The sequence below is a fragment of the Odocoileus virginianus genome, chromosome 3 (genome assembly GCF_023699985.2).
Source record: "Odocoileus virginianus isolate 20LAN1187 ecotype Illinois chromosome 3, Ovbor_1.2, whole genome shotgun sequence".
NCBI lineage: Eukaryota > Metazoa > Chordata > Mammalia > Artiodactyla > Cervidae > Odocoileus > Odocoileus virginianus.
In genome coordinates this window covers 77,852,834-77,874,888 of record NC_069676.1, presented here as the reverse complement: position 1 = coordinate 77,874,888, position 22,055 = coordinate 77,852,834, and the positions used below count along the sequence as shown (strand labels likewise).

Sequence of the window (22,055 nt, the reverse complement as noted above, 5' to 3'; positions counted from 1 at the left end):
TCATTTGTTCCCACAGAAAGTTCTTTCCTGACTCCAACGGGCACCTTTCAGCCTCAGATCGAACCCACTGACAATCTACAAAACGCTGGGAATTACAAGAGAGAATGCCAATGTTAGAAAAATGATCAAACACCTTCTCAACACAACCCTCTGAATTCAAGTGTCCTCCTAATCCCACAGCTTTACAGGGCATTTCAAGGGCGCTTTACACAAAGAATCGCAGAGATGCAAAGGCAGAAACTGAAAAGGGAGCCCAGAAGATGCACGACCTGCGGGTAACGCCAGAGAACTCAGGTGTTCCCAAGAGTTTACAAACAGAAGGGCCAGAAGCTTACACATCGAGGGGAGTCCAAGCCGGGAAAAATGTGAGCGCTGAGGAGTTCTAGAGAAGTAAAGAAAAACAATAATAATAATAATAATAACTGGACCACCGACTATTAAAGAGTCAGTCGCCACTTCCGGACCCTACCTGTCAGTAATTCCACTTCCGGCCTCCTCCAAAAGGCCCGCTCCGACAGGCGGACATAAAGCAGCCAATGAAAGTGTCACCTACTTCCGCGGGGGCTGAATGACGTCATTTAAGTCCCGTCCTTTCCGGTAGAGAGGAGCCTATCGTAGAGCCCGAGACCGGTGCCTCAGGAGGAGGTACCCTGACAGGCCCAACCAGACCGCGGGAAGGGGAGAGAAAGGCAAGCCGGCCGTGCACGCCTCTTCCGCCCTGGGCCCGGAAGGGTGATGTGGCTGGGGCTTCGCCGGCCTCACTATGGTAAGAACCGGGGCTTTGGGGTCGCGAGTGAGCTTTGTGCAGGGGCTGCGGGCCCGTACTAGGGTTGGAGGGTTGGGCGGCAGTCCCCGGCCGGGGAACCCTGTCACTAACTTGACTCTCCCGGGACTCAGAGGGAGACAGGGGCCCGGGAGCCATGTGGCCCCTGCACGTCCAAACTGGGACAGCCAGAGCCGACAACCCAAGAAAGAACCTCAGGGCCCCAGAGCCCCTCCTCACACACAGAGGCTACTTTAATGACTTGTTTCAAAGAAATGCGCTAGTTTGGCTTAACCCGTCGTTACTTACTTTTTGTGGTCATTTCCAGGCTTTAGAGCTGCCGGGTTTGCGCGCTTGTTTTGCGGTTTGTTATCTCTGTGCGGACCTATGCCAGGTGTTTCATTGTTGTCAAACAAACCCCGGACGCCCCACCTTAATTTTCACCTGTTGAATTAATTGGCCTTTTAGGTCTCTCCAGCTCCATTCTCTCAACTCTAAAGATGCTACTTTATAATCTGTGTTTTAATGATTGGAATTGTCTGTGGAGGTGGCTTTTCTAGAAGCTTACTGTGCTTGGAGTGGTGTCTGGCCTCGGGCCTTCCTCCCCTTCCATACATTATTAAGGTTTCCTGTGTTATTTTGTCTTATTGCAGATTCCTTTAATAGTTTGGGCCTTTTAGAGAAGCTTGAAATAAGCCACAGAAATTCACAAGAGAAATGTTTCCTTCTCCAAGCTGAGAAGAATACGTAAAACCAACATGGACAGAGGACAGATGAAATAATCAGTAGTGATAGTAAAGATCTCCCAAGCTATGTCTGCAGGCATTTCAGCTTTGTCGCGGTAAATGCTGACAGCCTCTACACCAGGCCCTCACCATGAATTTATGAGGTCTATGTGCCACATGTTGCACTTATGAGGAAAAGATTCATGCCTTTTATTATAGTATCAAAAGCAGCCATGGCAAATGCTTTTATCCAGTGAAAAGTTACTGAGCTTGTGTTCCCGAAAGTTTTTGCAGAATCCCACACAGCACAAAACCCTTAGACGTTTAATCGAAAACTCATTAATTGTTTGCGTTATGCCAGCTACTTTAGTTATAGCTGGGACATAAGGCACAGTCTCTTCCCTGAAGAAGTTTACAGTGTATAGAGGAGATGACATTTTATTGGAAGGTTATTCCTTCCTTGGCCGAAGATCCTCTCCAGCTCCTTTTTCGAGCTATCACATGAAAGGACACAAGTGGTTAGACTTGTGTCCTGAGTGAGCCATTATTTAACTTAGAAAATGTGATTCATTTTGCAATCCTAAAAGAGTAACAAGACTGTTACTCTTCTTGCATATACCCTCCTTGAGGCTGAAATTGGATTATTTTACTTATAATACAGGCAGAGATAGATTCTTTTTTTTTTTTGGTCATCTTTTTGTCTTATGTTCTGTTTAGAAGCAAGACATATACCATTTAAGATTAACAGTATTTGAACCATCTGGCCATACTGGTTTATTCAGAGTAACAATAATAGCTCTCATTTATTAGCATTTGCTATGTGCCAGGGTGCATTTGAAAAATCAACTTAAAAGCATTGTCTCATTTCAAAACTTCTGAATAGATGTTTACAGGCGAAGAAAGTCAAGCATGTCAAAAGTCTTCATGCTGTTGTTAATGAAAAGAACATAACTGAAAATCAAATATGTCTTAGTGGTTTGATGTCCTCAAATAGAATATGCCAATCAGATGTGGGTGGAAAATAGAAATAAGTGCCAGGTAGTTAATGTTTTCATTCCTGCTCTGTTCCTGTGTGGTTAAGATTTCAGCATTTTAGGAAAAGTACTTTGTAGTTGGAAGAGTTACACAGTGAGGTTTCTTTCTGAGTTTGTATCTAAACTTAGTATATTTGCAAGGTGGTGGTGGAGTCGCTCAGTGGTTTCTAACTCTTTGTGACCCCATGGACCATAGCCCACCAGGCTCCTCCGTCCATGGGCTTTTCCAGGCAAGAGTACTGGAGTGGGCTGCCATTTCCTTCTCCGGGGGATCTTCCCGACCTTGGGATCGAACCCGGGTCTACCACATTGTAGACAGACACTTTACCGTCTGAGCCACCAGGGAAGGTAGCCTAGTGATAATGAGATGCTTAGATAGCACCACTGATTCAATGGACATGAATCTGAGCAAACTCTGGGAGACAGTGAAGGACAGGGAAACCTGGCCTGCTGCAGCTCAGAGACATGGCTTAGCAACTGAACAACAACCAGTGATTATGACTTATATCTGAACTACCGTATTTTAATGAATCCATTTTTCTTTTTAGAAAGAACCATTCAGTTTTTAATATCCTCCTTCCATTGCATTCTCCCCCCCCCCCATAATTTATTTATTTATTTTTGCCTGTGCTGGGTTTTTGTTGCTGCAAGTGAGGGCTACCCTCTAGTTAAGATGTGCGAGCTTCTCATTGCAGTAACTTCTCTATTGCAGGGCACGAGGTCTAGGTGCACAGGCTTCAGTAGTTGCATCTCCTGGGCTCTAAAGCTCAGGTTCAGTAGTTGTGGCATGGACTTTTATAGTTGTTCTGCAGCATGTGGGATATTCTCAGATCAGGGATTGAGAACCTGTGTCTTCTGCATTAGCAAGCAGATTCTGAGCCACCAGGGAAGTCCCCAATGAATCCATGTTTTAAAATGCATTTCAAGGCCATTAAATGTTTATCAGCAATAATAATTTAGACTGATCAGTGCATAAGCAGTATAATAATTATATCATTTATGAATTAATACCTTGAAAATTCCAGAAACCCTAGTTCTCCCTAACTTAAAGTTCTTCAAGAGTCATGTCTAGTTTCATCTCTTCCAAAGAAGTCTTCCCTGTACCTTAAGTTTTCTTCTTCTCCCTTTAGGTTTATTTGGACGTCTGTAGTCTAGCCCGTGTATATGCCACCACTGTCCCTTTTGTGTAGAAAATAACAGTAAGATATTGCTTATAATTATCCCTTCTATAGGCAGAGTTCTTAAAAGTAGAGACTAGGTCTTTTATCTCTACATCACAGTGTCAGAGTTAGCACTTAAATGAATGAGTGTCTGGATATACAAAGTCATGTAAAACGTGCTCGTTGTATTCAAGTACTTTACAGTCCAATGGGGGAGAGTATTAAATAAGTAAATTTTATGTGTCATCTGCTGAGACATAGAGAGACATGTGCGGTAGAAAGAACATGAGCTTTAGACTAAACCAAACAGGGTCAGAATCATGCCCAGCTACCATCCTTTGCTTGATCAACCTGAGTAAGTTTATCTTCGTTTCTTCCTCTGTTGATGTGTTAAGTGACTTACAGATATTCTCATTTAATGTTCACAAACCCTGCAAAGTAGGACCTATTTATTGCATATATTTTATAATTAAATTGAGTACCAGAGAAAGGGTGTGAAATAGTTTATTAAATAGTTTATTTCCTCTTGTAGCTGAGAAATTGTTTAGGGACAGAGAAAATAATTGTCACTGGAAACTGCTGGAGGGCATCCTCAAGGAGATAATACTGACCTGTGTATTAAGGAGTGACTGAGGATTAGAGAAGGAGTCATTAGCTAGAGCTGGGAAAATATTCTCTAGCCTTTAGAGAGATAAAGGATGAGGTAGTTAAGGACACAAAGACATGAAGTTGAATAGTTGCCTGGAGAGTGCAAGAAATTGAAGTTAATCAGTGAAGAGATGAGACTAGAAAGCTTGAGGCCAGATCTTGAAGTCTTTTCAAGGCCTTTATATTTTGATAATGCTTGTGTACCTAATAAACACTTTGAGCAAGGAAAAGAATGAAGTGCACTTTAGAAAACCAACTGGTAACAATGGAGAGGATATATCTACATGTTGTTGTTTGGTTGATAAGTCATGTCTGACTCTTTGTGACCCCATGGACTCCAGCACACCAGCCTTCCCTGTCCTTCACCATCTCCCAGAGTTTGCTCAAACTCATGTCCATTGGGTCACTGATAACATCCAACCTTCTCATCCTTTGTCACCCCCTTCTCCTCTTGCTGTCAGGCTTTCCCAGCATCTGGGTATTTTCCAGTGAGTTGGCTCTTCTCATCAGGTGGCCAAAGTGTTAGAGCCTCAGCTTCAGCATCAGTCCTTACAACGAATCTTCAGGGTTCATTTCCTTTAGTACTGACTAGTTTGATCTCCTTGCTGTTCAAGGGACTCTCAAGAGTCTTCTCCAACACCACAATTCAAAAGCATCAATTCTTCGACCCTCTGTCTTCCTTAGGATCCAACTCTCACATCTGTAGATAACTACTGGAAAAACCGTAGCTTTGACTGTACAAACCTTTATTGGCTAAGTGATGTCTCTGCCTTTTAATATACTCTCTAGTTTTGTCATAGCTTTTCTTCCAAGGAGCAGGCATCTTTTGATTTTATCATCCACTGTGATTTTGGAGCCCAAGAAAATAAAATCTTACTGTTTCCACTGTTTTCCCATCTATTTGCCATGAAGTGATGGGACCGAATACCATGATCTTAGCTTTTGAATATTGAGTTTTAAGCCAGCTTTTTCACTGTCTTCTTTCACCTTTATCAAGAGACTCTATAGTTCCTCTTCCCTTTCTGCCGTTAGGTTAGTATTATCTCCATATCTGAGGTTGTTGATATTTCTCTTGGCAGTCCAGCTGATCAATCCAAGTGATTCCAGCTTGTTATTCACCCAGCATTTCACATTGTACTCTGCATATAAGTTAAATAAGCAGGATGACAATATACACCCTTGTCATACTCCTTTCCCAATTTTGAACAAGCCCTTTGTTCCATTTTTAGTTCTAACTGTTGCTTTTTTAGGTCTAACTGTTGACCTGCATACAGATTTCTCAGGAGGCAGGTAAGGTGGTCTGGTATTCCCATCTTTTGAAGATTTTTCCAGTTTGTCGTGATCCACACAAAGGCACTAGCATTGGCAATGAAACAGAATTCGATTTTTTTTTTTAATTCCCTTGCTTTCTCTTTGAGCCAGTGGATGTTGGCAATTTGATCTCTGGTTCCTCTACCTTTTCTAAATCCAACTTGTACATCTGGAAATTCTTGGTTCATGTACTACTGAAGCCTGTCTTGAAAGATTTTGAGTATTACCTTGCTAGCATGTGAAATGAATGCAATTGTCTGGTAGTTTGAACATTCTTTGCCATTGTCCTTCTTTGGGATTGGAATGAAAACTTTTTTCCAGTCCTCTGGCCACCTCTGAGTTTTCCAAATTTGCTGACATACCGAGTGCAGCATTAAACAGCATCATCTTTCAGGATTTTGAAATAGCTCACGTGGAATTCCATCACTTCCACTAGCTTTGTTCACATGAATGTTTCCTAAGGCCCACTTGACTTCATGCTCCAGGATATCTGGCTCTAGGTGAGAGACCACACCCTCATGGTTATCTGAGTCATTAAGATCTTTTTTGTATAGTTTTTCTGGGTATTCTTGCCACCTCTTCTTGATCTCTTCTGCTTCTGTTAGGTCCTTGTACGTTCTGTCCTTTATTGAGCCCATCTTTGCATGAAATATTCCCTTAATATCCTATTTTCTTGAAGAGATCTCTAGGCTTTCCCATTCTATTGTTTTCTTCTATTTCTTTCCATTGTTCACCTAAAAAGGCTTTCTTATCTCTCCTTGCTGTTGTCTAGAACTCTGTGTTCGTTTGTGTATATCTTTCCCTTTATTTTTCTCAGCTATTTTTAAGGCCTTCTCAGCTATTTTTAAGGCCTTCTCAGACAACCACTTTGCCTTCTTGGATTTCTTTTTCTTGGGGGTGGTTTTGGTCACCACCTCCTGTACAGTGTTACAGACCTCCATCCATGGTGCTTCAGGCACTCTGTCTATCAGATCTAACCCCTTGAATCTATTCATCACCTCCATTGTATAATCATAAGGGATTTGATGTAAGTCATACGTGAATGGTCTGGTGGTTTTCCCTGCTTTTTTCAATTTAATCCTGAATTTTGCAGTAAGGAGCTCATGATCTGAGCCACAGTCAGCTCCAGGTCTTAATTTTGCTATCTGTAAAGAAGATTAAAATCTGAGAAACTAGAAACAAATACAGTGATCTTACATGATTGAATGACTGCCCTCTTGACAAGTTTAAGTAGGTTGAAAGATAAAAATAAGAAAATCATTATAAGGTGCTTAGTAAGGAGTGGTGAAGTACAAGTCCAGTTTAGATGACTGGAAGAAAATATTTTTTAAGCACTAACTCTGCCTTGTGCTTTACATATGATGTTTTATTAAAATCTTACATTATTGGCCACTGTACATATGAAGAAAAAGGTGAAGAATTGTTAAGTGTCTTCCCCAAGACCACATTGCTTATAAGTAGTGAAGGTCAGATTTAAACTTAACAGCTCCATTTGTCACCAAATCTTAGGCCCTTTTTGTTATGCCGTTAATCCCACAGGGAATTCAGGAGGAAAAGCAACATTTGTATGCCTCGGTGTGGGTTGTTTGCAAGATCGTAATTCTGTAGCTACTATTACTTCTGCACCTTCAATACAAATGACATCACAGTAGAAAGGCAGGTTATCTTCTTAGTATATAATAGTTTTGACTGCATAAATATATGAGGAATTTCCACGAGCTACACTTTGAAAACCTCTGCATTAGGCTAATAGGTAGGTATCCGAAGTGGATGCTGGTCTTCTGTAGCATAGTGGCTTGTAACTCTAACTGCAAGTAAAAACTCCCAGGGAGCTTTGGCAAATTCTGTGCCCACACTGAGTGAGTGAGTGAAAGTCACTCAGTCGTGTCTGACTCTGTGTGACCCCATGGACTGTAGCCCGCCAGGCTCTCCTCTGTTCATGGGATTCTCCAGGCAAGAATACTGGAGTAGGTTGCCGTTCCCTTCTGCAGGGGATCTTCCCAAACCAGGGATCGAGCCCAGCTCTTAGTTTTGCTTCCTTTTGGTCTTCACCCTACTGGAGTCTGGGAGCTGTGCATATGTGTTAACAGCATCTACCATACCTCTTCATTTTAGCTTAGGCTGGATTTGAAGAGCCAAAACAGGAAAACACTTAAGGAGACCTGAGACTCTCACAGAGCAATAAATTAGAGCTGCTGTTTCTTTTAGCTTTGCTTTCCTGTTCTTTATTATTTATTTTTTTTTAATGTAATCTCTCCTTTTATCAACCTTCATCATTTCATACTGTAAGAAAGTGAAATCACTAAAGGCAAATAACCTTTGAATCTGCTGAGTGTGAAGAGAAAAGGCCATGGTACAGATGAGTGGATTAGGAGGGAGACACCTAACTCTAGGTTTACAGTTGGCAAAAACTCAGGCTTTATTGTACAGTAAGTATCATTATATGTTACACAATAACTGGGTACTGATTCCTTGCAGTGGCATAAGCAATCCTTCAAAACCAAGTATAAATATAACAGAAAAGCAATATGGAAAAATTCAGAAATGTCCAGCTATTGCTATTTCTTGGGTGAAACTGCTGATCAATAGTTGGATTCCCCAACAAAATGTGAGAACAAGAGAATTTTAGAAAGCAGCAATTTTAAAGAAATGAAAGCCATGCAAAATGCATTGCAGTCCTTCATTATATAGTTCATAAGTATGAAAAATAGAATTCTAGGCTGTTAATTAATTCATAATTCTGGAAAATATTTTTCCATACATTGAACCTCTAACAATAGCTGTTACACAGTCTGTCTCCCTTGCTCTCTTTATGAGAGACCCTTATCACCAAGTCTTCCCTGGATAGTCTCTGTGCCACCATTTGCTTCCAGTTGCTTCACAGGCCACTCTTAACCAACCTCTGGAAACTATGTATAAAATCATGTAATTTGTGCTAATGATATTAGCATTTACACATCAAACCAATATATATTTAACCAAGATAATCCTTTAAACCATGATCATGATTAGAAAGTGACATTACATCAATATTACAGACAACTGTTTTTCCCATGAACTATGGAATATTTTTTTCCTTGGACAGATTCACCTCTTCCCAGAAATAGGCAAAGTTCAGTGCAAAAGAGTAACAGTAAAGTGTTCATTAAGCCATCAGAACAAATCACCTTGTTTTCAAGATAATAACTCCACCTTAGTTTCAAGTGCATCAGTGTACTAACCTAAAGGATTTTTACCTGTAAACAGTTTACACAGAAAACGTGCTGGGAGGAAGTCTTACAAGCAAAACCAGGGCTGGCTATGTAAGAGATCTATTAAAAATGACTTAGTGATTTTAAATGATAACTGATCAAAAATCATGTTAGCTCTATAGAATGGGAATTTAAGTTTAGAGTAAATACAGTGTCTTCTGAATATAGTCAACAAGCAACAAAGCCAGAGCCCATAGTTAAAGGTTTCCAGACCTTGCAGAAGGAATCTACTATACTGCATGGATATCTGCCCATGCCACAGAGTTTAGTCCAAATTTCTGGGTGTTGATTATTTTTTTAAAGCTCCAGGTAAAGTGAGTAGCCTGAGTTCATACCCTGCTTGTCTTCATTTATTTGCAAATTTTTCCATTTTGTCAGTCTTAACTATTTGCATGATCAGAATTTTTTTTTCATAACAGAATTTGCACTTTTCCTTCAGACTACTTTCTCTTATCATTTATCAAGGACATGTGAAGCATTTACATCAATTTTCTTAAGTCTACTGTTTGTCATAGTTGCATGCATGCTCCCTCTTGGTAATAACTGTGACACTTTTGTTGCTTCATATTTAGATGTGAGATGTCTATAAAATAGCTCAAAATAGGCAGTACAAATAGAACAAATACACTGTAGGTCCAGTGAAAACAGGCGCAAATGACCACCAGTGTTGCCAGTGGAGAACAGAGTTGAAGTGAAAAAGAAAATGTTAATATTCCTGTATGTTATTAGAAATATTTTCTAATATAAGACTTAATCTTGAGGAAATGGGGTGTCATATGTGTTTGCACATTCACATACTGTCTTACATTTATCCCTCTATTTCCATGTTTTTCATTTTAAGAGATAATAGTGTTTCATATGAATTTATAATAGAAACTAGTTAGGAAATGCTGACCTGACCTAGATTTGTAAATGATAAAATGCTGACCTACTTTTCCAGTGCTGTATAATTTCTATCACAATTAGGTCAGAAATATCATTTCTGGGTTTCATTTCACTCCCAGAGAGGGATCAAGAACTTTAGTTTTGCATGAAAACAATAGGTATTGAAATTAGTAAAATAGTTAGTGTTTAGAGCTTTAAAAATTTAAGTTTGATTCTCAGTTAAACTGTAAGAATTAATATGTCAATAAAAATGTATTCCCCATGTAGGAGGCAGTCAACATTTGAAGCTCCCAGACAGTGTTATGCATAAAGAAGGCCCTTAATCAATAGACTGGTTAAGTAATTTGTGTTGATAATCCTAAAAATAAATAAGCTCCATGGAACTCAAGAGATCCAGGGCTAATGAATATACTGGAGGCTTAGCCAAAGTCTTTCCTGCAGAATAAGTACAGTTAGCAAGCAACCAGTCATTTAGCGGTCTTGGACAGAGCACTGTTTAGCATATTAATATGTGTATTTCTTTAGCATTTTTCATTGTTTCTTTCTTTGTACTATTCTAATGCCTGCATCGTTTCCCCTTTTTTTTTAACTTCTGTTCCTAATGTTTTGGGTTTTTTGGGTTTTTCTTAGCATAGAAGTATTTTTATTTATGTATCTAAAAACAAAACACTTACGTTGAAGTCTTGCCCTTATATCCATACTTAGTATAGTTTTAACATTCAGGAATGACTCCAAAAATAACAAATTATATCTTTATGGATAAAATGATAGAAATTGAACATGAAATAAATACTCCTAACTTTTCAAATCAACTTGAGAATAGAGAATTTTAAAGAGACATGTCAACATTAGAGGTAATTTCATTTTGAATGCTAACCTTTGCATTGACCAGTCTCTATCCTTTATTAATAAACAGTTCAATCTAATGTGACCAAATGAAAGTCTGGGTTATTTTTATTATTTCATTGCCCAATAATTTGCCATCTACTTCAGAGTAATTATGCAAAGTGACTGATTCATCAAGTTTATTTCCTTCTAGTTTGATAAATTAATTTAGTGCAGTGATTTGAAGCACATCAGAAGCTCTAGTTAGCTGTGAGTAGCATGATGGGTCTGGAGTATGAAGGAATAGTAAAAAGGGGCCTTTGGGGGGAAAAAAAAGTTGAGATATTCATTACCAGTTTTAGAAGAACAAGCACAACTCTGATAATAATGGACAGGGTGGGACTCCTATATTCCAGGACCCCAAAGGTTACCATTCTGATTGTATCTGAGGTTGTGCTCCAGAAGTTGCTACAGGCAGCCCAGAGTCTAGGGAATGTTACTGGATACCTCTTTATAAAAAGGAATTGTTTGTAGGTGTGGTGGACAGAATGCACTTCTCTGCAACCCCCTTTAAAAAAAAAAAAACAACTGAATATGTTATCTTATTTGACACAAGGGACTTTGCATGTGTGATTAAGAGTTTTGGAATGGGAAGATTATTTCTTGAATTACGGGGTGACAGGGCAGTTTAATCACCAGAATCCTTGTGAGAGGGAAGCCGGAGGGCCATAATCACAAAAGAAGTTGTCAAGGTCAGAGTGATGAGTGGCTCAGTAAGCCAAGGAATCAGGCAGCCTTTAGAAACTTGAAAAGGCAAGAAAAACAGATTATTTCCTCAAGCCTCCAGAAGGAGCAAGTTCCATTGTATCTTGTAATTCATTAATTCCAGTGTGTGTTATTTAATGTTTAATAGTGAGCTGAATTTATTAGACTGAGTAGTGTGCCATTGTGTAACTCCCTGGTGTTGGCACAGGGTGTCCTTGATGAAAATTAGATAAACCTTAGATTTGAGGGTCTAGAACTTTCTACCAGCCAGTTTGCCTGCTGCCTCAGGCATCCAGAACTCTTGAGGATATATCTCTTACAAATTAAGTGGACTCAGAAGACACTGTCCCATATGCAAGCACCTCGAGGATGACTGCTCAGTAGAACTTCTCTGAATTCTGGTTAGTGATACCAGATTTGGATGCTGAAAAGAAATTACCTCAGACCTTTATTTTACCCTGTAGCCCTGGCCCTTAGCACAAACATATGTTTCTTCATTCTGAATTTTGCAAAATATCATTGATAAGTAAATATAAATGCAAAGCTGTGTGTGGAGGTTTCTCTTAAATAGTTAAGAAGACATTCAGCAGTCTAACCTATATTTTTTTAATAACGTGCATTGTTAATTTGGAATCTAAGTGTGCTCTTGCATTTGTTAAAATGTTTATTATTTGCAGTTGTGTTCACGTTCCTGTTCATTCAGTATTTTTTCAGTGACTGCTGTGTACTATTTAATAAGCACAGGAGATTGATAAGAACCTCCATAAAATAGTGGAAACAGTTATAGGGCAATCTGGCGGGTGACAGGTATGTGTGTAACACGTAAATGTACAAAGATCCAGCCTCTGCTTGGCGTGGAGAGTGGGGTGGACACAGGAAGGACTTCACAGAGGAGATGACTCTTGAGACCACAGGGTTGAAAAAAACATATAGCATGTACAAAAACGTAGTGTACCTTGAAAAATGCATGATTTAAAGGATCTGAAAAAAAGAGAACACAGTAAGTGAATTATACTTCCCTTTCCACCTATTTTTATCATCTTTCCCTCTATTTTGTGATGAAATATGCTTGCTTGCTTCTTAGCATCCTCCCTTCCCTTCAATAACACTTTCCTATTGAAAACCTCAATTACTTATCTACAGAACAGTAACATCTGTTTCCTTTAACTCTGAGACTAAAATTTTGTATCAGCTGACAACAGATGCTAAGTATTAAAAGGAGTGCTTAGGTAGGCTAGGCAGTGGTAGACTAACCTCTGTGAGTTTGAAACACTCTTGACCAGAGTCTAAGTACATCTAAAAGACTTTACCACCTAAGATTATTTGTTTAAATTTTAGGGTCTATAAATTCCAGGAACAAAGTTGTATGTATTATATAGTACATACTAGTAAGTGGTTTTCATTTGTTAATGATTTCCCACACTAATATATGTATACACACCCCACTTCTTTAATAATGGTATGTTTTTAAGTGCTTCTTAAAAATCTTTTATGATAAAAAATTTAAACATGTAAGGTAGAAAGAAAAGTATCGTGAAGTCACATATACTCAACATTTCATCATCAACTCCACACCTCCCACTACACACAAACTGGAACACTGGGTTATTTAGAAACCAGTCCCAGACATATTATTTAAGTACATTTCTTTAACAAGATATTCAGGGATTAAAGTATAGATTGCAAAATCATGAATTTAGATACTCTATTAGGAAGATAATAAACCTTTTCAAATTTCTTTTCCATCCACTTTACTAAGTAAATCCTTTGCTTAGTACAGAAAGTCTGCTCATTATTCCCTGAACATGCAAATTTCTGATCCTTTGGGGATGTTTCCCATGCTTTTGTCTCTTATGGAGCCTGCTCTGTATTCTTTGCCATTTGCTTATGTCCTTTCAGGCTTGACTCAGTTCCTTGAAGCCTCTCCTGACTTTTCTTTGTGAAAATGGCTTTTTTTTTTTTTTTTGGTCAGCATTGCTCTGTTATTTACATATGTTAGAAGTTGCTATTTCGTTTTTAAAATCTATGTCCTATTCTCTTTCATTTATAACTGCTGTATGCCTTATCTCACGTATAAAATTAGGATTTTAATAACATCCACGTCAAATATGAGGATGAAAAAGGTCATCCAAAACAAGAATTTATTGAATACCAGTGAATTCTTGTTGTTAGCTATTCACAGGAAAGGAACTATGGTATGTACTTTCTTTTTAATTTTTATTTTATATTGGGGTGTAGTTGGTTTACAATGTTGTGTTAATTTCAGGTGTATAGCAAAGTGATTCAGTTATACATGTACATATTTCCATTCTTTTGCAGATACTTTGTTATGTAGGTTATTATAGGACATTGGGTAGAGTTCCTTGTACTAAACAGTAGGTCCTTGTTGATTATTTTATGTTTATTTTAATCCTAAGCTCCTAAATTATCCCTTGCCCCAGTCTTTCCCCTTTGGTAGCCATAAGTTTGTTCTCAAAGTCTGTGAATCTGCTTCTGGTTTGTAAGTTCCTTTGTCTCATTTTTTTAGATTGCACATACAAGTGATATCATACAGTGTTTGACTTTCTCTAGCTTCATTTAGTATGACAATCTGTAAGTCCATCCAAGTTGCTGCAAATGGCATTATTTCATTCTTTTTGTGGCTGAGTAATATTCCATTGTGCCTTTGTACTCACCTTCTTTGTCATTTCTTTGTCAATGGACATTTAGGTTGTTTTCCTGTCTTGGCTATTATAAACAGTGCAGTGATGAACATTGGGATGTATATGGTTTTCTCCAGATATATGCTCAGGAATGGGATTACTGGAACGTATGATGGTTCTGTTTTTAGTTTTTTAAGGAAACTCCTCACTGTTCTCCATAGTGCCTGTTCCAGTTTACACTCCCACCAATAGTGTAGGAAGGTTCTGTTTTCTCCACATCCTCTCCAGTATTTATTGTTTGTAGACTTTTTTATAATGGCCATTTTGACCATGTGAGGAGACCTCACTAGCTTTGATTTACATTTTTCTAATAATTAGCAATGTTGGGTATCCTTCATGTGCTTTTTGGCCATCTGTATGTCTTCTTTGGAGAAATGTCTGTTTAGATCTTCTGCCCATTTTTTGATTGCATTGTTTGTTTTTTTATATCAAACTGTGTGAGCTGTTGGTATATTTTGGAGATTAAGCCGTTGTTGGTCACTTTGTTTGCAAGTATTTTCTCTCATTCTGTGCATTGGTTTTTTTTTGTTTTGTTTTGTTTTCTTTGCTGTGCAAAAGCTTTTAGTTTAATTAGGTCCCGTTTGTTTGTTTTCATTACATTACTATAGGAGAGGGATCCAATAACAAAAAGCAGTGTGTTGCAATTTATGTCAGAGTGTTCTGCCTGTGTTTTCCTCTAGGAGTTTGATTGTATCCAGTCTTAAACTTAGATCTTTAAACCATTTGAGTTTATTTTTGTTTGTGGTATTCTAATATCATTCTTTTACTTGTAGCTGTCTATCTTTCCCAGCACCACTTATTGAAGAGACTGTCTTTTCTGCATTGTGTATTCTTGGCTCCTTTGTCATAGATAAATTGGCCATAGGTGCAGTGGTATATTTCTTGGCTTTCTACCCTCTTTCTTTGATCTGTATTTCTGTTTTTGTGCCAGTAACAAGTTTTGATTTCTACCGATTTGTAGTATAGCCTGCAAAGACCCTGATGCTGGGAGGGATTGGGGACAGGAGGAGAAGGGGACGACAGAGGATGAGATGGTCGGATGGCATCACGACTTGATGGACATGAGTTTGAGTAAACTCTGGGAGTTGGTGATGGACAGGGAGGCCTGGCGTGCTGCAGTCCATGGGGTCGCAAAGAGTCGGACACAACTGAGCGACTGGACTGGACTGAACTGAACTGAAGTCACGGAATGTGATTGGTCCACTTCTGTTTCTCTTTCCATGGTTGCTTTTGGCTATTCAGGGTCCTTTGAGTTTCCATACAAATTATAAAATTTTGTGTTCTAGTTCTGTGAAAAATGCCATTCATAAGTTGATAGGGATTGCATTGAATATGTAGATTGACTTCCGTAGGATAGTCAGAGTGCATATCTTTTCTATCCTTAATTTGATTTATTGCTAAGTATTTTACTCTTTTTGATGCAATGGTAAAGGGAACTGTTTATTTCCCTTTCTGATCTTTCAGAATGAAAGAAATTGTTGTGTATTAATTCTTTATCCTGCAACCTTATTGAATTCATTGATGATCTCTAGTACTTTTCTCATAGCCTCTTTGTGATTTTCTATGTATAATACCATGTCATCTGCAAACAGTGACACATCACATATTTTCCAGTTTGGATTCCTTTTATTTCTTTTTTTTCTCTGATTGTCGTGGCTAGGACTTCCAAAACTATGTTTAATAAAAGTGGCGAGACTGAACTTCTTGTCTTGTTCCTGATCTTGGAGGAAATGCTTTTAGCCTTTCACCATTGAATATAGTGTTACCTGTAGATTTGACATATATGTCCTTTATTATGTTGAGGTATTTGCCCTCTATGTCCACTTTCTGGAAAGTTTTTATCAGAAATAGATGTATAATTTGTTGAAAGCTTTTTGTGCACCTATTACTTGATCCTGTGGTTTTTATTCTTCAGCTTGTTAGTGTCACACTAATTTGGGAATATTTTAAATTCCTTACATCCTTGAAATCCACTTGGTCACAGTGTATGATCCTTTTTATGTGTTGTTGAATTTGATTTACTAGTATTTTGTTGAGGATTTTTGAGTCTGTGCATGAATGATAATGGCCTATAATTTTGTGTGAGTGTGTGTGTGTGTAGTATCTTTGTCTTGTTTTGGTATCAGAGTGAGTGAAAGTGAAGGTCGCTGTCCAACTCTTTGCAACCCCATGGACTATACAGTTCATGGCATTCTCCAGGCCAGAATACTGGAGTGGGTAGCCTTTCCCTTCTCCGGGGGCTCTTCCCAACCCAGGCATCAAACCCAGGTCTCCCACATTGCAGGCAGATTCTTTAGCAGCTGAGCCACAAGGGAAGCCCAAGAGTACTGGAGTGGGTAGCCTATCCCTTCTCCAGGGGATCTTCCCAGCCCAGGAGCTGAACTGGGGTCTCCTGCATTGCAGATGGATTCTTTACCAACTAAGCTATCAGAGAAGCCCATCAGAGTGATGGTGACCTCATAGATTGAGTTTGGGAGGATAATTTCCTCTGCAATATTTCAGAATAGTGTCAGAAGGATAGGTGTTAACTCCTCTGTAAATGTTTGATAGAATTTGCCTATGAAGCCATTTGGTCCTGGACTTTTGTTTATTGGGAGTTTTTTAATAACAGTTTCAATTTAATTACTTGTGTTTGGTCTGTTCATATTTTCTATTAAGTTTCTTCCTAGTTCAGTCTTGGAAGGTTATATCTTTTTTAAGTTTTTGTCCTTTTCTTCCAGGTTGTCCATTTTATTGCTATATAGTTGTTCATAGTAGTCTCTTATGATCCCTTGTATTCAGCCTTCTTTATGGTCCAGCTTTCATATCTGTACGTGACTACTGGAAAAACAAAGTGATGTCTCTGCTTTTAATAAGCCATCTAGGTTTGTCAGACCTAGGTAGAAGCAGTGACAGATTTCCTCTTCTTGGGCTCTAAAATCACTGTGGATGGTGACTGCAGCCATGAAATGAGAAGATGATTGCTTCTTAGTAGGAAAGTTGTGACAAACCTAGACAGTGTTGAAAAGCATCAGAGGATGAGATGGCTGGATGGCATCATCAGTGCAGTAGACATGAACTTGGGCAAACTCTGGGAGATGCTGAAGGACACAGAGGCCTGGTGTGCTGCAACCCATGAGGTCTTGAAGTGTTGGACACGACGGGGCAACTGAATAAAAACAGCTAGGTTTGTCATAGTTTTTCTTCCAAGGAGCAAGTGTTTTTTAATTTTGTGGCTGCAGTCACCGTACACAGTGGTTTTGGAGCCCAAGAAAATGAAGCCTGTCACTGTTCCCACTTTTTCCCCATCTGTTTGCCATTAAATGATGGGACTGTATGCCATGATCTTAGTTTTTTGGATGTTGAGTTTTAAGCCAGCTTTCTCATTCTCTTTCACCTTCATCAAGAGGCTCTAGTTCTTCTTCACTTTTTCCCATTAGTGTGACATCATTTGCAAATCTAATGATGTGTTCTCCCGGCACTTTTGATTCCAGCTTGTGCTTCATCTGCCCCAAATTTCACATGATGTGAACATTTCACATTTCCCTGTCCTTCCCTGTCTCCCAGAGTTTGCTTAAATTCATGTCCATTGAATCAGTGATGCTATCTTACCATCTCATCCTCTGATTCCTTCTTCTCCTTTTGCCTTCAGTCTTTCCCTTCAGTCTTTCCCAGCATCAGGGTGTTTTCCAATGAGTCAGCTCTTTGCATCAGGTGGCCAAAGTATTGGAGCTTCAGCATCAGTCCTTTCAATGAATATTAAGAGTTGATTTCCTTTCAGATTGACTGGTTCTATCTCCTTGAAGTCCACAGGACTCTCAAAAGTCTTCTCCAGCACCACAATTCAAAAGCATCAATTCATGTGAATGTATGGCAAAACCACCACAATATTGTAAAGTAATTAGCCTCCAATTAAAAGAAAAAGGAAAAAAAAAAAGCATCAATTCTTTGGCATTCAGCTTTCTTTATGGCCTAACACTCACATCCTTACATGACTACTGGAAAAATCATAGCTTTGACTATACAATCCTTTGTTTGCAAAATGATGTCTGTGCTTTTTAATACAATATCTAGGTTTGTTATAGCTTTCCTTCCAAGGAGCAAGTGTCTTCTAATTTCTTGGCTGCAGTCACCATCAGCAGTGATTTTGGAACCCAAGAAGATAAAATCTGTCACTGTTTCCGCTTTTTCCCCTTCTATTTGCCATTGAGGGATGGGACTGAATGCCATAGTTTTTTTTGAATACTGAGTTTTAAGCCAGCTCTTTTACTCTCCTCAAGAGGCTCTTTAGTTCCTCTTCACTTTTTGCCATTAGAGGGATATCATCTGAATATCTGAGGTTGTTGATATTTCTCCTGGCACTCTTGGTTCAAGCTTGTCATTCATCCAGCCTGGTATGTCACATGATGTACTCTGCATATAAGTTAAATAAACAGAGTGATATTGTATAGCTTTTCGTACTCTTTTCTCAATTTTGAACCAGTCAGTTGTTCCATGTAGAATTCTACCTGTTGCTTCTCGTTCTACATACAGATGTTTCAGGAGACAGCTAAGGTGGTCTGGTATTCTCAGCTCTTTAAGAATTTTCCAGTTTGTTGTGATCCACACAGTCAAAGACTTCAGCGTAGTCAATGAAATAGAAGTAGATGATTTTCTGGAATTCCCTTACTTTTTTTATGATTCAACAAATTTTGGCAGTTTGATTTCTGGTTCCTCTGCCTTTTCTAAACCTATCTTGTACATCTGGAAATTCTTGGTTCACATACTGCTGAAGCCTAGCTTGAAGAATTTTGAGCATTACCTTGCTAGCATGTGAAATGAGCGCAATTATATCATAGTTTGAACATTCTTTGGCATTATCTTTCTTTGGAATTAGAGTGAAAACTGACTTTTTCCGGTCCTGTGGCCAGTGCTGACTTTCCAAATTTGCTGACATATTGAGTGCAGCACTTCAACAGCATCATCTTTTAGGATTTGAAATGGCTCAGCTGGAATTCCATCACCTCCACTAGCTTTGTTCGTAGTTAGGTTTTCTGAGGCCCACTTGACTTTACTCTCTAGAATGTCTGGCTATAGGTCAGTGACCATACCATTGTGGTTATCTGGGTTATTAAGACCTTTTTAATACGGTTCTTCTATACATTCTTGCCACCTCTTAATCTCTTCTGCTTCTTTTTTCATCCTTACCATTTCTTTCCTTTGTTGTGCCCATCCTTGCATAAAATGTTCCCTTGATATCTCAAATATTCTTGAAGAGGTCTTCAGTCTTTCCCATTCTGTTGCTTTCCTCTATTTCTTTGCATTGTTCACTAAAAAAGTCTTTCTTATCTCTCCTTGCTATTCTGGAACTCTGCATTCAGTTGGGTATATCTTTCCCTTTCTCCTTTGCCTTTCACTTCTCTTTTCTCAGCTATTTATAAGGCCTCCTCAATCACTTTGTCTTCTTGCATTTCTCTTTATTGGGGATAGTTTCAGTCATCACCTTCTGTACAGTGTTATGAACCTCCATCCATAGCTCTTCAGGCACCCTATCTACCAGATCTAATGCCTTGGATGTATTTGTCACCTCCACTGTATAATCATAAGGGATTTGATTTAGGTCATACCTGAATGGTCTAGTGGTTTTCCTTACTTTCTTCAATTTGAGCTTGAATTTTGCAATAAGGAGCTGATGATCTGAGCCATGGTCAGCTTCAGGTCTTAATTTTGCTGACTATGTAGAGCTTCTCCATCTTCAGCCAAAAAGAATGTGATCAATCTGATTTTGGTATTGACCATCTGGTGATGTCCATGTGTAGAACTGTCTCTTGTGTTGTTGGAAGACTGTGTTTGCTATCATCAGTGTGTTTTCTTGGCAAAACTCTGTTAGCCTTTGCACTGCTTCATTTTGTACTCCAAGGCCAAACTTGCATCTTACTTCAGGTATCTCTTGACTTCCTACTTTTGCATTCCAGTCCTCTGTCATGAAAAGGACATCTTTCATTGGTGTTAGTTCTAGGAGGGCTTGTAGGTCATCATAGAATCGTTCAAGTGGGGTGAATATGTACCCATAGTTTCCTGTATGAAAATAATTATTAAAACAGTAATTACAAATCAATTTTACCTTATTCAGCCCATAATAGTAACACTTCGAAAGTTTGAGAAATTCAGGAAAGTTGAGAATTAGGTGAAAAACGTTTGAGAGAGAGCACTGCATTATCTCCTCTTCCTTGCATAAAGTCTTAACCTAGTACAGATATACTTATTGTGAGTCTTGTTTCTTGTTTTTCCCATCACTTAGCATTGTACAGGAGGATTTTTTGTCCTTAAAATGTTGGCAAATAGCATGTATAGTTTTCTTAATGTTTTGAATAGTTTGTAAATTAAATCATTAAAAATGTGTAAAAGATTAAAAAAATATTATGGCAGTTTCTTTTTTTAGGATTCTCCTGGTTATTCTTCCTATTTTTCTATATGTACTTTAAAATCAGTTGTCAACTTCAAAAATAACTTGTTGCTGTTGGGTTCACTTTAAATTTACAGATTAGCTTTACAGTGCTGTTATAAAAACCTGGTATCCCACCCATTCAACTTTTATGTGCTTTAGTATGTTTTAAGGCTTTGTCAGTTTTGGTCTTTAATGCCAGTATTAGAGATTTCTTAGTAAGATTGTTCCTATATGTTGAATATTTTAGCTTTTTGTTCTGATTGCTGTTATAAATGGAGTCCTTTTTCTACTGGTTGATGTTATAATTATTCAGTGTATCAATTTGAATATTATGTTTCTATCCACCTTACTCAGTTTTAATTCCCTTATGATCTATAATAATTTTTCTCTACATTCTTTTGGGCTTTTTAGGGTAGCACTTATTTTCAAGCAACAATTTCATCTTAGTATTTTTTTAATAACTCTTATCTGTCTAACTCCTCACTTTTCAAGAAGTACTTTCTACTTAATTGAAGTATGATTTGATTTACAATATTCTGTCACTTTCAGGTGTTCAGCAAAGGGAATCAGATATACTTTTCAGATACTTTTTCCATTATATGTTATTATAAAATATTGAATATAATTCCCTGTGCTATACAGTAAATTCTTATTGCTTATCTCTTTTGGTATAATGTATATCTGTTAATCCTATACTCCTTATTTACCCCTCCCCCCTCCCCTGGCCCTTTAGTAACCATAAGTTTGAGTTCTGTGTCTTTGAGTTTTTTTCTGTTTTGTATATAGATTCATTTTTATTATGTTTTACATTACATATATAAGTGATATCATATGATATTTGTCTTTCTCTGACTTAAACGTTGCTTGGTGTAATGTTCTCCAGGTATTTTTGTTTTGCTGCAAATGTGTGTGTGTCACATCTTCTTAAACCAATCCTCTGTTGATAGGCACTTGGATAGTTTTCACCACTTGGCTAATATACAGTGCTACTATGAAAGTGAGGTCTTTTGAAATTGTAGTTTTCCTATTTTCCTGATATATGCCAAGGAGTAGGATTGCTGAATCACATGGTAGGTCTGTTTTTCTTTTTTAAAGGAACCTTCATACTGTTTTCTATAGTGGCTGCACCAATTTACATTCCCAGAAACGATATAAGAGGGCATCCTTTTCTTCACACCCTCTCCAACATTTGTTATTTGTAGACTTTCTGATGAGAGTTGTTCTGACCAGTGTGAGGTAATACATGATACATCACTGTGGTTTTGGTTTGCATCTCTCTAATAATTAACCTTGTTACGCATTTTTTAATGTACCTATTGGCCATCTAAATGACCTATTTGTAGAGATGCTGGATCGTTGAAAAAGCAAGAGTTCCAGAAAAACATCTATTTATTTCTCCTTTATTGATAAATGCCAAAGCTTTGGACTGTGTGGATCACAATAAACTGTGGAAAATTATGAAAGAGATGGGAATACCAGACCACCTGACCTGCCTCTTGAGAAACCTGTATGCAGGTCAGGAAGCAACAGTTAGAACTGGACATGGAACAACAGACTGGTTCCAAATAGGAAAACGAGTA

At 38.3% G+C, this 22,055-nt stretch overlaps 2 protein-coding genes across 3 annotated transcripts in view; one reads left to right on the top strand and one right to left on the bottom strand.

Annotated features, from left to right (window-relative positions):
• The window catches only part of XRCC4 (X-ray repair cross complementing 4), a 280,295-nt gene extending 279,718 nt beyond the window's left edge, over positions 1-577 (bottom strand). Inside the window, exon 1 of one of the 2 annotated variants that reach the window (XM_020894180.2) lies at positions 470-577. The gene's annotated coding sequence lies outside the window, so the exon portion shown is untranslated. The other variant, XM_020894181.2, reaches the window with a different exon arrangement.
• Positions 578-658: 81 nt separating this feature from the next.
• Positions 659-22,055, top strand: part of TMEM167A (transmembrane protein 167A) — a 44,342-nt gene continuing 22,945 nt past the window's right edge. Inside the window, exon 1 of the mRNA XM_020894186.2 lies at positions 659-766. Within this exon, the coding sequence (XP_020749845.1) occupies positions 764-766 (3 nt within the window). The 5' untranslated portion in view covers positions 659-763. The remainder of the gene's footprint in view (positions 767-22,055) is intronic.